Source organism: Oryx dammah, unplaced genomic scaffold, assembly GCF_014754425.2.
Source record: "Oryx dammah isolate SB20612 unplaced genomic scaffold, SCBI_Odam_1.1 HiC_scaffold_22, whole genome shotgun sequence".
NCBI classification, from domain to species: domain Eukaryota; kingdom Metazoa; phylum Chordata; class Mammalia; order Artiodactyla; family Bovidae; genus Oryx; species Oryx dammah.
The window spans coordinates 19,307,436-19,325,332 of record NW_024070206.1 but is presented as its reverse complement, the minus strand read 5'-3'; the positions used below and the strand labels follow the sequence as shown (position 1 = coordinate 19,325,332).

The window sequence follows — 17,897 nt, the reverse complement described above, 5'->3', positions numbered from 1 at the left end:
CCTCCATCCATCCTCCTCTCCTGCACCTGTGGCCAAAATTGCTGACTTGGGGGATTCAACCACAACGGAAAACAGATCAATTTGTGTGGTTCCAGGAGAGCTAAAAACATCTTAAAAAATAATATGCACTTCAAGGATGAGGCTCTGGGCAAGCTCTACCATCTCAAGTGGGTTTTTCTTTCTCTATTCACTGCAAAGCAAGTAAAAGGTATTAATTGTCCTATGGAGGAAATTCACATTTAGGCAAGTTGCAGAGCATTCAGATCAGATCATCATGAATTTTACATTCAAAGATGTAAAAACCCAGAGCTGTAAGATGCTAAACTTTTTTTTTCAGACTTCTGAGATATTCAAGGGAAAAAATTTAGCCCGTGAACTCATTCGTCGATCAATCGGCATTATTTCTTCCGTGTTCACTGTGGGCCACAGCCCTGGCCCAGGCAGCTGAAGGGCAATGTTGGGACACATCTTTGCAGTCCAAAAGCCTACAAATACCTGTTTACTATCTACTGTGTGTTAGGTAGTAGGTTTAGTTCTGGGGATGGCATGAAAGATCACACAGGGTACCGGAACTTGCAGACACTTGGAAGGGAAGAGAGACATCATGTAACTCAGTACATAAGTCTGTGATTATATAAAGCCAAGTGGCAGGGGAACACAGAGGCGATGGCTCAGCCTGCCTAGGAAGAAGGACTAAAGGTGAGCAGATGTCCCCTTGTTTCCAAGGCAAAAACAAGCAACGGCCCAGAGGACCCCCAGCCTATCCGACTTGAGGGGAACCCAGACATTCCTTCAATCAGGCCTTCTTCTGTAGCTTCCTTGGAAGTTGATTGCAACTGCAATTTAAGAAGTAGGTCCTCAGACTCGCCTCAGACAATAATAATGCCTAAATTCTGAGCCTACACCTGACAAGGAGACTCACATTTTATTAGATATTTACCACAGGCTAGGCACTGCACCAAGAGCTTCACAAGTACTGTCATCAATGCTCTGAGCTAGGTACTATGACTAACAACTTGGTTTACAAGGGAAATCACTGAAGAACAGAGAGGTTAAGCATTTTGATCAATGTCACACAGCTAGGCCAAGACTGGTATCTAAAACATTCAGACTTTACAACCCGGGCATTTCCCCTTAGACACCAGACACCATGCACTGCAAATAAGAGATGGAGGAAGAGAAAGAACTTCTGTGTTCTTTCCTGTGTAAGGAGCTAGCCCTGCGAAGATGTGTGTCTTTTGGCACCAGAGCTCTTCTTGGTGAACCTCCAAGTGCCCAGGGGCATTCTGGTCCTCTAAAAGTAGCCATGACATCGCACCCAGTGTCCATACGCCACACTGTCCCATTCACCCAAAATGACCATCCCACTCCAGCTGGGTGACAGCAGTGTAACAAGCTGATTGAACAAATCACATAAACACAAGGATGAGAAACTGCTGTCTTATTTTTCCACAAATATCTACACTTTAGATGAAGGAACTTTTGGCTCACACAAACGTGGTGGGAAGAGAGCATAAGCACAGGAGCCCCTCCTAGAGGTGGGCGTCTCTGCAGGGAGCAGTTCCTTGAGTTTTCCTGGCGTCCAGAATCCAGAACCACCACTTGAAGGCTCCATGACCAACAGCTGGGCCAGAGCCAGCTCTGTGTTTCCCCCTCCTTACCCCTTCACCCCCAGACACTCCCACACAGGTTCCTCAGGCTCCTGTCTGTATAAACTGGGGAGCTCGGGCCGCCCCTTTGGAGGTTAGAGAGCCTCCTCTGGGTCACAGTCTGCCCCTCACATGTGGGAGCTGCTGGAACTCCAGCCTAGAAGCCAAGGGCGGAGTTGTGCGAAGATAGATCCGCAGGTCTGCAGGCACCTAAGCCACCCTCCCCACAGAAGGCAGAGACCGACATCTGGACATATATTCCCCGTCTCTCCTTCTCACCCCTGTGGCAGAAGCCCCTTCCCCGATCCTCAGCTGAGCTCACACCAGCCCAAACGAAGATGACATTCCCCAGGCTCCCGAGCAGTCAGAGGTGAATGACGTTATCAGGGTTAGGCTACTGGGATGTGAACAGCAGTGAATCACGTGACCTCCAGGCGGTGTCCTGTAAGGGTGGGAAAGGGGTCCCTCCTGTGCGTCCTCCTTCCGTCCTCCACCTGGACGTGGACGTGTGACAAGTAACTTAAACCCCAGGAAAGGATGCAACTCCTGCGGCAGAGCAGAGCGCTGACCACTGTCCTGGACACCTCCTGGAGCACAGAGAGCATGCGCACTGCATCCCGACAGTTGTGTGAGGCGAAGAAAGTTCATTCATTTCAGCCTCAATACCCTGCTAACCTACATTGACAAGTGGACGTGTCTTTGCTTAGAATGGACTGAAAGGGCCATCTGTCACCTAAAGAAAGCATCTCCTGGCTTCAAGCCAGGCCTGCGCACCTGCTGGGTCGAGGCCACGCCTGGTGGGGAGGTGGGCGTGGCCATAGGGCTTTGGCTGATTGCTGCGCTGAGGTTGGACTGTGATGGACAGGAGGAAAGCTCAAGGTCTCTGGACCACAGAGTAGATTGCGGGAGTGGGCGGAAGTCTTCCAACAGTGGAAGACACGTGGCTCAGCACACAGGAAGGATGGACAGAGCCCAAGAGGCCAAGACAGAGACTTGAGGCTCCCTAGCACTGCAGGACACACAGGGTGTGAACACAGGCAATGCTTCTGGAAACTAGGGTGAAAGGGCAAAGACAAACGTAGGTGGACATCTGTGGACGTGATGTGTGATCTGGACAGAACTTCAGTTTTGGGCAGTGGTACCTAGTGTCTCACCAGAAATGTGCAGGGTCAGCAGTGTAGGAAAGCTTGCACTGAGCACTCAGGAGGTGTCTGCAGGGCAAGGACGGGAGGCCTGGCAATGATGGAGTCAAGTCTAGGATAGGGAAGGGACAGTTCAAAGGGGCAGAATCCTCTGAGTTTGGTCACAGAGTGAATAACTCCCTGTGAGAGCAGTGGAGGCGCAGCATAACCTCCACCACCATCCCTAGTCCCCCATGACTGGTGAAATCGCCACAGAAAACCAGGACTAACCACATGGATACACAGCTTTGTTCTTTTTAATGAAAAGTGTGGAAAACTTGAAACTCATATAAAAAAAAAAGTTGAATATCCCCTCATCCTGTTGGGCTGTATGTAGTCTCTCAGTCGTGTTCAACTCTTTGTGACCCCATGGACTGTAGCCTGCCAGGCTCCTCTGTCCATGGGATTCTCCAGGCAAGAATACTGGAGTGGGTTGTCATGCCCTCCTCCAGGGGATCTTCCCAGCCCAAGGATCAAACCCAGGTCTCCTGCATTGCAAGTGGATTTTTTTACTGTCTGAGCCACCAGGAATGCCCAAGAATACTGGAGTGGGTAGCCTATCCTTTCTCCAGGGGATCTTCACAACCCAGGAATCAAACCAGGGTCTCTTGCACTGCAGGCAGATTCTTTGCCACCTTGAGCTGGCAAAGGGAAGCCCTATAATATTCTATGCAAAAGCATGACCACCAGCAAAGTGGAAAAGAAGAATCCAACAATAGCTTATGAATCAGGAACTAGCACCATCCCACACAATGAAAGAAGGCAGATAAAAATCTGTATATTCTTCAGGAGCCTGGAAAAACATTTTAAAATTGCTAGTATACTTAGTTGTTTTAATCTACCAATAAATAGGAAAATGCATATTTGTATAATTCCTAAATTCCCATTAGATAATTATTGGACAGTTCAAAAATTATGAAATTGCTAAAACTGTATGTCTGATACACTCTTTACACAGACACTTAGCACGTGGTCTTCTCATTTTCTTGATCCTGCCATGTCTGAGTGTGTCTAAAAGGCCATGTGAGGGGCTGGTGAAAATGACAAGCTTCCTCTAGGTTTATCTCTTACAGCCAAATATTTTTTAAGTGTTTTCCAATTCAACCTTGTGTCTAGCCTCCATTCAATCAGATATTTGCTTTAGTTTGTTGACCTGATTCCTCATCCTCAAAACAACTGTTTATATCTGCAAATCTTACAAAAGTTAGTTTTACATTCTATGTATAATATCATCATATGTTTCTTCAATCAAGCACTCATTAAATATCTGGCTACACTTATACTATTCTAAGTTCTCCTGGACATTTATGGAAAAATTATAATGTGATCTACATGCTGTTACTATGCAACTTCATAAACAACTAACTTGTAGTAGCACGGGATCTAAAAGGGAAAAGGCCATGTAAACACAAATAAAGGAAAAAAAATAAGATCACATTAAAGGCTATGAAAATGATGGTATAGCATCAGGAAGACAAAAGTAAACTGTCAGTACAGTTCTAGGGAGAATCTATTATTTAATCAGAATGTGATGCAGATATACAAACTACTAAACAAACTGGCAGAAAAGTCCTGATTATTAGAAATCCTCCTGCCACACACAAACCAACTTTCAGTGGAATAATCTGGCTCTAGATTTTGGTACCAAACTGTTTTCATACAAATCCTATCTACACAGTCCAGGCTCCTATGACTCATGTTGCCACCTGCTCGTCTGTTAACTTCTGCCTGGACCTCCCTCACGCCTTCCTGCCACTCTCCTCCCAAAGGCAGCCAGGATCCCTCCCTCTAGGAGCACCTTCAGTGTGTCAGGCATTACCCAAGGTGTGCAGGGCACACTCTCTCACAACTAACCAAGGAAGGAAGTGTTAACATCTCCAATATGCAGAAAGAAGACAAAAACAAACAGGCCGAACCAGCTCTGTGATCAGAGGTGAGATTAGGGAAATCTGAATGGAGGTCTCTAAAATTGTGGAGTCACCAAACCCTCTCCCCAAAGTTATCTCTGAGGATGAGCAAGGCACACATGGCCTATAGAGGGACAGACCAGTGACAATCTATGGGGTGGTCACATGGCTCCAGCTTTCACTGCCTGACTAACAAAATCCTCTTGCCTGCCTATGTTTATGAAATATTTTATTTTAGGTTTAAGCTATACATTCCTGATCCTTTTCACTGGCACTCTTGTCCTTGCTGAAAGTAATAAATAGTATCTACCTGTCTAAGCTTCAGAAGGCGTGACAGAAAAAGAAAGCAATTTCAAACTGCCACAGCTCGCTTCATCAGCTGAGACCTCCTCCTCCATCTAAGAGCTACAGCAGAGGCAAGGGGGAGACCTTGCTCAGGCTTCACTGGTAATTCTTGGAGTATGTGTAAATGTGGCTGCAAATGACACATGCTGCAGGGGAAATATATTACACAATAGAGAGGAAATTATATTCAGATACGGCCACATGCATGCATATTCCAAAAGTGACTCCATGGTTTTGCTCACTTTAAGCCAACTATCTTTAAAGGGAATTTTGGAGATTCTCGCTGGATTTATGAGATTATCCAAGTGGGACTTGCCCACAGAGCGCTAACTGGTTGGCTGGTTCTTTTTGTAACTAACAGTCTCCCATGTGGCTCTGGTCACTTTGTTTAGGGGCATCATAAGTTCATGGTGCCCTGTGGCTCTGCCCCTCCTGGGCCAATCCATTCTTTCCAAGCTAGGCTCCCCTCTCCCCCCAAAATAACGTTAAGTCAGCTCTTCCAGGAAAGACACGAGGAGACTCCAGGCAACAGCAGGCAAGACGGAACGAGTGGTCAGCAGCATGCCAACCAGCTCCCAGCCCTGGAATGGACTCAACCATAGACTTAGAGTTGAGCGGGATGGTGGAGTCAGGCTAAAAGATAATAAACATAAAAATATTTCTAAAGTGCTCAACGGTGACCAGATATTACTATAATTATTAAAGATTGCATAATATAATGGAAGGGTTTATCCAGGTTCTCCTTTTGTGTATAGTTTGAGGAAAAATAATCAGGGTGGCTATTCAAGCAGTCACAGACAGTTTTGGAGATCTTCAAAATGTTCATTTACTATTGATGTAGGAAAACCTGTCACTGGATGTCTACTTTGGATGCTAAACAACATATTACATCATACTGTATTATATTACATTATGCTACGTTATGGTTTTGTTCTGCTTTAAACACTCAAGAGCCGCCTAACAATGGCTTGAAAGAGGACTGATTTCACTTATTGTTTCTCTGTAAATTTCTTTTATAGGACAAGAAAGAACTCTTAAAACATAAGATTAAGCACAATGGTAGTTAATGTTTAGCAACCATCCTTAGGGGAAGAGAGGTGGACATCCATCTGCAGAAACATTTCAACATGGATGGTGGAGGGGTGGATAAAAGACAAAGGCCTGAGCTTCTGCAAAGGTTTGGCTTTGAAGACTGCCTCCGCCAGTTACAAAAATAGACGACTAAAACGTAAAAATCGATTCTAATGGCAAGCGGATCACTGCACTCTCCATGTCCAGGATGTTAGGGAAATCTGAATATTTGATTTAGTAGCACCCTGGGAGCCGGGGAGCCTGAAAACCCTCCAATAACCTTGAAAACATCCACTTCCTATAGAAGAGAACTGAATGCCTACATCAGGCAACACCCACCCGGCAGCCTCGCGTCCTGCAGTTAAAGTACAAAGACTAGAAGGCGCGCACCAGCCGTCGGAAGTGGGTTGTCTTTCCTCACCAAGCGGTGAGGGGTCAGTGGCGGGAGTCAGTGCTCTGGTCCTCCCTGAAGCTCTCCTCTCATCCAGGCGGTGGGGCGGGTTAGAGGGTGGGGCGGAAGTCTGAGGTCCGAGGTCCCAGTCCTTCCCCTTCCTCCCCGGGGGAGGGGGAGCAACGAGAGATAACCTAAGGCCCCACCCAGTGCAAGCAGCCTGCGCCCACACACAGTCACACTCGCACGCCCCAGGTGCGCAGCCACACACACACACACACACACACACACACACACCCCGGGTTCCCCTCCCTGCACCCGGAAGGCGGAGGGAATCCTGAGGATTGGGCTGGAAAGGGAAGGCGGCGAGGCTAGAGCCAGGATGTTGGACCGCGGCCGGCCCGGTCGTCCTCGGCTCCGGGATGCCGCTCTCCCGCCGGGCAGGTCAGGGACCCGTGGGGAGCACGTGCGAGTCCCCGCACCTATCGAGCCTGGCTGGGCCCCAGTGCGCCCCCGGCGGTGACCGCATCGCGGGGCTCAGGGGCGCTGGGAGGAGGCCAGGGGAGGGACGAAGCGGCCCCGAACGATGGCGGGATCCCACCCGCATGACCGTTGTCCCCGCTCTTACAGGCGCCCGGGGGAGCCTATGGCTCTCGCCTCGAGCCTCGGGCTCCAAAGCAGGAAAGTGCGCGGTGCCCGGCCCTCGAGGGCGCAAAGCTAACCCTCCTGCAGAAGGGTTTTGCGGTGTAGACCCCCAAGGTGAGTTGGAATGACGCGACCCCACCCCAAAGGCCGCGGACCTCCAGGGGAAGCCGGCGGGCTCTGCAGCTGCCAAGTTCAGCGCGAGGTCGCCGGCCATCAGCGGGTAATCGCTGCTGTCCTGTCGCTCAGTTAGGTGTGCGTCGCAGGTAACTACCGGCAGTCCCCAGGAGCTGCCACCCCTCCGAGCCTGGAGGGGGGCGGGCAGGGAGGTGGGGCCGGAGGGACGCGCAGGATGGGGCAGAGCCACTTCCCACCTCACTGACTACACGAATCGGCCCCACACCGAAAGCCCCCGCTTAAGCCGGGCGCGGTGTCAGGCCCTGCAGAGACACGCGGTCCCTGGACAGGACGCGACCTGCGAAGCAGCCGCACAGTGTCCCTGATCGATTTCCCAAAGGCTCTATCCTTCCCAAATTCAAGCAAACTGGCGGGGCCAGACGCCCATAGGAGCTTCGTGAGAGCAGCGCTCCTCGCCGGCAGAGCGATGGTCAAGGACAAAGATGCCTGCAGAAGGGTCCTGCCCGGAAACTCGAGTGGCAAAGAGGCCGCGACAGCCTCCGCACTGGCCCCTCCTCCTGCCCAGGGACCAGGCCTCTCGCCTCTCCGCGAGCCTTTTCGGTTTTCCGCGCACGTTTCTTGTGTGTTAATACTCGGCCACATAATCCCCCCAGGAGCTGGGGTCAGCCCTCAGGAAACCCACCTAAGCCCCCTTCCGATTACGTCCCCATTTAGCACAGGTGTGACCTTGATCCTCCACCTCTGGCAAAATGGACAAAGGTGGCTTTTTCTGCATGGGTCTGGCTCTCCTTGCAAACGCAATTGCTACTTGCTAAGACATGTCCTCTTTTCTAGCTCCGGTGGGAACAGGTGAGGGCTAGGCGCCCAGAGTCACCTTAGCGGGGTTCAGTGTAGCACTTCTACTAGAGGAGAAACTGGGCGCTTCTCACTCCAAGCTCGCGCCCCGCGGGTGTCTTTCGACCTGAAGGCCGGTGGCTTTTTACGCCCTACCGGCCGCATAAAAACAGTGAGATCCTTGCCTGGGAGTCCGGGAGGCTCCCTCTGGCCTCGCTTAAACCTCGGAGTCCCAGCGCAGCTACAGATCCGTCTGGACCGCGCGGGAGCGGAGCTGGGCCTCCGTTTCCGCAGCCTCTGCGTCCAGCAGTTTTGTTGTAGAGGCTTTTGTGTGAGTAAAGCCAGCAACTTCAGGGCACCGCTTCCCCGCGCGATCCGAGTCCTTCCCTTCTTCCCCCCAGGGGCTGGGACACGGGACGGGGCAGAGGTGGCATAGAAACCCTCTGGATGCGCCCGAGCGTCCTGCGTCCAGGGACAGGGGGAGGGTGCTCTTGTACAAACCTGGGAAGGGGTCTACAGCTACATTCCAGGCGGATTCGCATCCATTGTGCACGAGTCAGCACTCCACAAAAATTTCCGTGTGTTACTAAACTCAGCTCCGTCTCCAGCACTGGCCGAGCTGGCCGCCCGGACTGTGAAGCTGGACGGTTAAGACCCTGATCATGCAGACCCCGTTCTTGCGCCCCAGAGCGAGAATTGAAAGTGCCGGGCTTCCGCACCCAGACCGCGGAGCTGACTCCCCGAACCGGGTCTCGGGCACGCGAGCTAGTGATCTGGGTTTGCTCTGAAGCCCGCCCCTTCCCCAGGCGCCCCCTCCCCTCCCCTGGACCCTCGGAGAGAGGGAAACACTCACCTACTGCCAGGCAGATGGGGAGCAGCAGCCTGAAGACGAGCCCGCACACCACTTCCGAGGCCATCGCGTCGGTCCTGCGAGTCCGAGCAAAGGGTCTCTAGGACTGGGGTGCCAAGCCCATGCCTGCCTAGGGCCTCATGCGGCCGGCGGCTCGCAGCCGCCCGGGCATCGCCTCGGCTAGAGCCGCGGCGCCGTGCGCCCCGAGGGCGCGCTCTCCGCTTTCCTGGCCGCGCCTCTCCGCTCTCCCGGCCGCCGCTCACCAGGCCCTAGGAAGCCCCCTCGTCGGGCGCCCGACCCCTCACGGCCGGCCCATCCAGTGTGGACTCCCCGATCCGGTGCCGGAGGTTTCTGCAGCGGGTGCCGGAGCCCGGAGCCGGGGACCAGGCACTTCGAGAGGGTCCCGCGAGGCGGCGCGGCGAGAAAAGGGGAGAAGAGGGCGTGCTGTCCTTTTGGCGGCTCCTGGGATGTCCCTCACGGGCAGCGGGGAGCCTTCTCCGAGAAGTCTTCTCAGAATAGAGGTGACGGCGCGGCCCTCGTTCGGCCTGAGCTCCCGGAGCGGCCCTGGCCCCGAGCGGCCCCGCGGTGGATCCCTCAGCGGTCTTCGGTTCAGCCTCTGCGCCCCCGGGCTTCGGGCCGGAGACAGCGGGGCGCGGGCGGCCGGACTCGCGTAACCATTCCCGACTGCTCTGGGCTCCCTGACGGGTCGGCAGCGGGGCGCGCGAGGGGGCAGCCTCCACTCGCTCCTCCTCGGCCTCCACTTAAAGGAATAAAATGAAAAACGAACGCCGCCGGCGGCCAGCGCGCCCCCGCCCCGCGCGGTGCAGCCTCGCCCTGGCGGCGCAGCCCCGGCTCCGGGCGGGCGCGCACTTCTCCACCTTCAATGAAACTTTCGATGCCGCGCTCGCGGACGGGCGTGCTCGCCGGCCAATGGGAGGCGGCTCGGGGAGGCGCGGGGTCCCGCCCCTGGACGGCTGGAGGCGGGCGCGGGGCCCGAGTGCGGGGACCCAGGGCAGGGAAGCCCCCGCTCGCTCCCCGGACCCTCAGCGTCGCTGGGTCCTGTCCTTTTGCAGACTGAAGGAACCATCCGTTCCCCAGGGCGCGGCCCTGAGCTCACTCCCCACCCGGGGAGTCCTTTAAGGCTCCAGGAATTGTGCACAGGCGACAGGAGAGCAGAAGTTGGCGCGACTGTCACTGCGCTAGGTCCACACGTGCCCACTTGCACGCACTGAGAGGAAGAGAAGCAGAATTCGTCCAGACCAGTGTGCCTGCGCGTTCTGAACGGAGCGAGAAGTTTCAGCTTTGACGGGGCTCTGGGAAATCCTGGGTCTTTCCAAATTCATTGGGTCATTGGGAAATCTGCGAGTGGACATAGGGAACAGATGCGCGCCCATTTAGTAGATTTTGGAGACGTCTTGTTTTCGCCTCGGGTTTGTTGCTTGTCGTGGCCCCTGGGAAAGGAGTATACTGTTTCTCTTCTCTAGTCATAACCCCTGTTTTCTCTTTCTCTAGGTAAGATCTAGAGACACCTGGTTCTAGCTAGGAGATACTCTTTTCTCAATTATCCAGCAGTTTTGTCACTGAGGGGACCCTGGAGACCTGAAACAGGTGATCTGACGTATAGGGAGGACCCTTCAAAACTGGCATTTCCATCGGGAGGGCAGAGAGGCAAGACTGACTTCCACCAGCCTTCTGGGCTTGAACTGGTGTTTGATGATGGAAAAGTCTGCTGATGGAAATTTACACAAACCTCAGTTCTCTGTGATAACCAACAAGGTCTCCCTTTAGAGATACAGTAAGCTTGCATTTTGAGCCCAGATGTCTTCACAAATTCCCTGAGAAAGACAAATACACTGTGAACCAACACTTTTTTATGAAGCCTGATGCAGTCAGATCTTGCAAAAGACACACTGAAACTTAGACCATCCTTGTATTCTAGCGTTCTCAAGAAGTTTCGCCACCCGGAACTCCAAGTGTCAATGTACACTGCACTAGGCCTAGAGAAGACAAGAACTTAAGCAAATCATTGTCCTCTCCCAGGAATTGTGTTTTGTAGAAGCCTGATGACAATCTGCACCTATTTTCCAAATCTAGCACTGTGATGCTCATAGGTGGTGTCCTCTGGCTCTCCCTCTCTCGATCTCTCTGGTACAACTTGTTTGGGGAACCCAATTAGGAAGTCACAAAGCCCTCCTGAATTTTATGTAACACTGTGTCACCACATGAATTCTGTTTACTCTGAATATTTCGTCGTGTTCTTGGTAGGTTTCCAACACTGTCTTTTTCTTGTTGCTGTTCAGTCACTAAGTCATGTCCAACTCTTTGCGACCCCATGAACTGCAGCACACCAGGCTTCACAAACTCATGTCCATTGAGTTGATGATGCCATCCAACCATCTGTCACCCCCTTCTCCTCCTGCCCTCAATCTTTCCCAGTATCAGTGTCTTTTCCAATGAGTCAGCTCTTCTCAACAGGTGGCCAAAGTATTGGAGCTTCAGCTTCAGCAACTACAGTCCTTCCAATGAATATTCAGGGTTGATTTCCTTTAGAATTGACTGATTTGATCTCCTCACAGTCCAAGGGACTCTCAAGAGTCTTCTCCAGTTCAAAAGGATCAGTTCTTCAGTGCTCAGCCTTCTTAATGGTCCAACTCTCACATCCATACTTGACTACTGGAAAACCATGGCTTTGACTATGTCCTGTCCAATGGACAGGACCTAGACCTGTCTAGATGTCCTCCAAATCCATGTCTCAGATACCCAGTTAGGAGAAGCACAGTCTTCCCTAATCCACCTCCTGCTTGTCCTGCCCCTCTGTGTACCAAGTTGACCATTTGGTCTTTAGAGATTTTAAGACCTGAATCTCACTTCTTCATCCACCCACACATATATTCAAGGAGTTTCAGTTGTCTGCATTTTACTAGAAGGTGTGCTCCCCCTGGATGCATGCTACAGGCACCTGGGATCTCTCCATTAAACCAAAGCCCTTGATTTTGACTCTGACTTGTTCTTGGCCCCCACACCTGTGTGCTTGGGAAAGCCAGGAGGTGGTGCTCAGGTGTGCAGTCGGAGCAGACAACCACTGTCCTCATTCACATGCAGAACTCCGGAAACAGACCACGGTTTTCAAAACTTGCCTCGCCCAAGCAACGCCACCTTTCCGGAGCTGAGTTTTCATACTGCGGTGATACAGGCCTGCACGGCAGTAGTCAGTGGTGTTGTCTTTACAAGGGCTGTTTTACCCTAAAATTTCCCCAGTATGAGGAGCAGTAGCTAATATCTAGACCAGTTGATTTTTAAGGATATTCCGGCCCACAAAACATGGCTCCCCTTGGTCAGAAGCCCTGTTTGGCCAGCCACTTTCATCCTCCATCTGAGCATGATCTTGCCTGAAACCTGGCACAAAGTAGAAATGCTTTAAGGAGAAAATCAACTCCATTGGATACTCATAAACAGAGCGTTTTGATATCTAATGAGCACTTAAAGCATATGACCCCAACTTTTGCCCATGTGATGAATCAGGCACTGGTCACTCCAGGCATCTCTGCATCCACATGGGTGGGTCATTACTGACACTTTAATGCCTCGGATTCTTCTTCCATACATTAAGGAAAGCAGTACACACTAGCTCATATGAAGCGCTATGTAGACGGAGAGAACCCTCAGAGATGCCTGGAGCAGTCATCGTCCGATGAATAGTAGCGACTAATATTAGTATTAATGCTATTGTCTTTGCTATTATTGAAAAATAAGAACTATTCCTGCAGTTCTCAGGCTGTTATGCTAAAACACCATAATCTGCTGTGGTAACTCAGAAAGATGTCCTGGCCTTAGCAACATGTTAAAAACTGCCCCCCGCCACCCACTGAGAGACATTCTCCTGAGTGTTTGAGATTTAGCCACAGAGAATATGTCGCTGTGGCTTCTGTGGGTTTTGTCTCACCTGTGGATTTCTTCTCACCTGTGGGCTTCATCTCACCTGTTAGACTTCATCTTTTCTGAACTTGGTCTGATGCTACCCCAGTTGACAAAATCACTCAGAAATACCATCCTTGTCCCAAAAGCTAATTTTCTCTACTGTGCTCAAAATGCAAACACGGAGTTAATAACCTTTTTCAGTCTCAAATGGTAACTTCACCAGTGTTTCCCAGAGGAGTATGAAAGTTGTCAACTTGGCATTTTCTTCTCCCAGTGAAATCTGCCAAGATCCATAGGCGCCATTGAGCCTGCAGAGAAAGCGGTGCCTCCAGCCAACTTAAGGCCCTCTTCTCCCATCAGTAATGTGTGTTCTGTCGACATATGTACTCACTTCATATTTTCAGAGATTCACATTTCTGTGTTTTCATTTGTAAGTCACAGTATTCGTCTAAAAGTGATTTTAGTTAGAAGCCACGTGGTTTTTGGCTCTTAAACTTGAAAAACTTGGAAGCAGAATGAAAGCCTGTCTTCTCTTTGCTAATATATTCTGTGGTTACACTTTTTAAGCTGTCAGTTTGATGTTTACAACTGAAGTATTTTTAAGGTCTCCAAATTCCAAAAACCTAGACACCTTCTAATAATTTGTGGGAGGCATCATTGTGCTATGCTTCTTCTAAAGAGGTTCTCCCCCAGATGGTCTCCCCCACAGTCATCTATAGCAAAAATGAACAAAATCCCTATGTGTATCCCTGCTTCACCATCTGTGGCATCTGGGCCTTACCTGCCATCTTTCTGCAGGGTGTACAGAAGTTTACACCTTGGCCTGAAGTGCAATTTTTGAGTTGTCAATGTGGATTCAGAATCTGAAGCTGACTGCTGGTTTTGTGTCTGATGATCAAGAACTTTGAAAATTCAGCCAACTGACATGTCCATGCCTTCATTTTCTAATCAGATTCTAAGCTTTCAGGTCATGAGTGGAATTCCACCTATAAAGCAAGCTATTAAGCAGGCTATACAGCAAAATATTGTCTCCAAGTTGTGTTCTGGTTACTTGCTTCCATTACACACACACATACACACACACACACACATACACATACACAAATATCTATTACAGGGTAAGAAAGATCTCATATGAAAATAGAGGAGCATGTACAGTTCTATTTGTTTTTGCAGGGCTGACACATAAAGGAAGCAACTATGAATCCGTGGGAAGGGTGCTCTGTGGAGGCCGGTGACTCACCTTGGGCACTGGTGCCCAGATGGCTGACTCTAAAACATGGGAACCACCATGTATTATTCACAGTCGACACCAGGTTTCTGAGCAGATTTTTATCTCGGGATTGTTTAACTGCTTTCTGTGTCATTTCTCCTGAAGCCTTTGGAGAGGCTGAGGGCTTCATTTCATCCAGAAAGACTAAATTAAACTCTGGAAAGAGTCTAAAGGGAATTTGAGGAACAATTTAGCAGTAAAACGTAGTCACTAAAAGCAAGTTATGAAACAAAAAACTTGCAAATTTTTTTCTTTACTTGGATCCACTGAAACAGGAAAAGTTTCCTTGTCTGTATTCTATATAGACATTTATTAGTTAATAAATGCACATGTGAAAATGACTTGGATTCCAGTTGCATTTCCTGGAACTCCATCAGGATTTCTTAAATGGTCTTTGAAATGTGAATATTCTTGGTGAGTCAAAGTGATTTTCATTCTTGGCTCTTAAGAACTTTGGGATGTGTGTTTGTGTGGGGTGTGTACACGTTTGGGGAATGGCCAGTTCTAGTTACTGACATTAGCCTACATTAGCTTGCAACTGGGACTGTCTTAGGCCCTTCAGTAACTAAGTCAGCAAGTTCGGAGCTTCCTTCACTTATTCTCCTGCAGCGCCACCTTTTGGCTAAAAGTATAATGAAAAAATACAAGTTCCTAAAGGAAGCAATTAGGCACAACCAACAACCCTCTCTTGCAGCCAACAACCGGGTGATGGGCTCAAACACACAGCGGCGCCTTCACGCAGAGACCATCCGGTAAAGACAGACATGAATCAATCACTGTAGATAGTTAAGGAAACCAGGCCCCTGCGCAGAGGACTGAGCGGAAGAATCAAGTACCACGGGAGAGCGTGGTGGTTGAACCTTGCTTGTTCTCATTTCTCCAGAAGGTGGTGCTTGCTGCACTTTGAAGGGCGGCTGTGGATTCTGCAGAGTATAAGCTCCGTGAAGGCAAGAACTCTCTTCTGTTCATTCCTGTGTGGCTGGAACCTGAGACAGGAGGTGGCCCAGAGCAGACCCTGAGTAAATGCTTGTTGAATGAGTGAAGGACCTACCCAGACGGGTAGAGAAGGAGCAGCACCCCAGGCAGGAAGAGCGGCCAGCATCCAAGAGGCAGAGGGAGGACCACGTGGTCGATGACAGCAGGTTGCAGTCTCCACTTTTCGCCAACGGAGGACACCTGCAGCTCAACCAGATCACGCAGTTTCCAAGCTGCATCCTCTGTCTTCTCTTTAATTCAGTTGTAACAGTCATGTTGTTGTTGCTGTTCACTCACTCAGTTGTGTCCAACTCTTTGCGACCCCATGGACTGCAGCTCACCAGGCTTCCCTGTCCCTCACTGTCTCCTGGAGTTTGCTCAAACCCATGTCCATTGAGTTGGTGATGCCACCAACCATCTCCTCCTCTGTTGCCACTTTCTCCTCCTGCCCTCAATCTTTCCCAGCATCAGGGTCTTTTCCAATGAGTCAGCTCTTCACATGAGCACCTACTAAACACATGCGGAGTAACAGACACACTCAGGCATATCGTAGGCATGTTACAGGCACACTCAGGCATGTTAAAGACGTGTTACAGACACACTCAGACATGTTACCGGCATGTCACAGGGGTGAGAACCACAGCCACTGAAACCTGGGATTCGTGGGTCGACCGATATCCACCCTCTGTGCCTTGCTGCTCACGGCAGCCCTGAGACTCAGCCTGAGGTCAGTGTGGGAGGGCACTCAGGAAAGACTCAATCATTGATCACTTCTGGGAGGTCCCAGCCCCTGGGGTGCTGCAGCTCAGGCAACCTCTTGACCTTTCCAGGTTTCCCCACGATGGGGCGTATGTGTGTTTAATCGACTTTCCTTTAATTCCTTCTACAGAAAGAGCATATTCATGTGTTCTCTGGGCTGGGGAGACACTGCAGCCCCTCAAAGGCTGATCTTCAGCCCAGAACTTACCCATGTTTTCCACAACTTTTCAGCAGATGGATGGCGTCAGCGGCTGTGAGCCCGCAAGCAGAGCAGACGTCATTGGCTCTGAAAAGCCCAGTCATGTTTCTCGATCGATCACCACAAACATCTCTCCGGCTTGTCCAAGGATGGGTTTTTCCAAGATTCTTTTAGATCCTTCAAACAAGTGTTTTGCTTGTTTGTTTGGAGATGTGAGGAAATGGTCCCTCTTACAAAAATAAATAAAAGATACTAGGCTCCTTCCCTCCAGACTGAAGAGATTCGCTTCTGGGTCAGAATCCCCTGGTGGAGAGGGGTCTGAACTTCCCTGCCCACAGCTACCCAACGTTCAACTTTCCTTCCCTTCCTAACAGGGAAGGAAATGCCTCTTTTGATATTCTGTTTTGAAAACAACTGAGAAAAGTGGACATTTTAAAAGCGAAACACGCTACAAAATTTAAAAGCAACAAGCCAGGAATGGTATAGGATGTGTTGGAATTCTCGGAACCGAGTTAGATGTCCGCTGACCCAACACCGAGGACCACACCTGGACACACAGCTGGAGGGGAGGGGGACCACATCAAGTTCAGGGCCCTCTAGGGATGGGGGAGGGGAGAGCTGTGCCTGGTCAGGTGGGTCCCCCACGGAGCCCCCCAGGAGGGAGCGGAGTACCTTCCCCACAACGCCATCCAGCCCCTCCTCACCAACTGTGTGTCCAGGTATCATCTTCAGTGTTGGGTCAGCCTACATCTAACTCAGTTCCAAAAATTCAAGCCTGGGAAGCAGACAAGGGCAAGGAGCTGGAAGAAGAAAGATGCGGCCAAAAGGGCAGTCGAATACCCTCGATTCTGTGTGTTCGTGCGCATTTGAACAAAGCACAGGTGAAGAGGTTGTGACTGTCTCCCTTTCCTTTGCCTCCAAATTGGGCTTTTCACCCCACCTCCCGGCTCACATGGCATCTTGGCTGGGCAGGTGGCCCTCTCCAGGTGTCATGGCAAGCATGGAGCAGAGTCAGGATTCATCTTCACCAAGATGGTGGCACTGGTGCTCTCGTGGGCAAGCACAGCGTGCAGGCCTGGGCTTACCCCGGGGCCCCGGAGACACAGCCCTGCATGGTCTGCTCATCATGGACCCGCCCGTGAGTGCTGGGATGCAGGGTTTCAACCATCCTGGAGAATCCTGGGGAAGGAGGAACCCGCATTGTGCAGTGATGTCACCCTGCCCCTGGCCTGAGCTCAGGAAGGCACACCTGCCAGAGCTGGCACTGCCACCTGGCTGCCTGCCCTCCCTTCTCCTCCAGAGTCTCCTTCTTCCTTCCTTCCTTCCTGTGGAAGCAGGGGGTTGAGTCCAGGAGACCCTCTCAGCCTCCACGGTAGAAAAACAAGGTGTGAGAGGATTTGAAGTTAAACAGACCTACCTTCAAACCCCAGCTTGTGCACTTCCAAGCTGCAAGACATGACAGTTGCTTAAAATGGTGTGTTTTTGTCTCTGAAACAAATAAAACAAAACAATAATGAAGGTGAAGTGTGGCCATTGGGGCACTCAGCTCACCACCTGCGTGAAAAGCAAGGATCCGGCCACTTGGGTAAACGGCCCCTGGAAAGAACCAGGGTCCAGCCTCTTTCCCAGAAATGGTGCAGTGAGGAGGCGTCACCCAGACCTCGGGCTACAGGGATGATACCCAGCACCCTTGGTTCCTTTCCCTTAAAAGCTCAGGGTACTTCTGAGATGTTATCTCATGAGTTTGCAATTCATTCCTGGGAGT

General features: G+C 50.7%; 1 protein-coding gene across 1 annotated transcript in view; it reads right to left on the bottom strand.

The window, feature by feature from the left end:
* Positions 1-9,821, bottom strand: part of PIEZO2 (piezo type mechanosensitive ion channel component 2) — a 262,558-nt gene extending 252,737 nt beyond the window's left edge. The window contains exon 1 of the mRNA XM_040264615.1: positions 9,012-9,821. Within this exon, the coding sequence (XP_040120549.1) occupies positions 9,012-9,075 (64 nt within the window). The 5' untranslated portion in view covers positions 9,076-9,821. The remainder of the gene's footprint in view (positions 1-9,011) is intronic.
* Between the last annotated feature and the right edge of the window lie 8,076 nt (positions 9,822-17,897).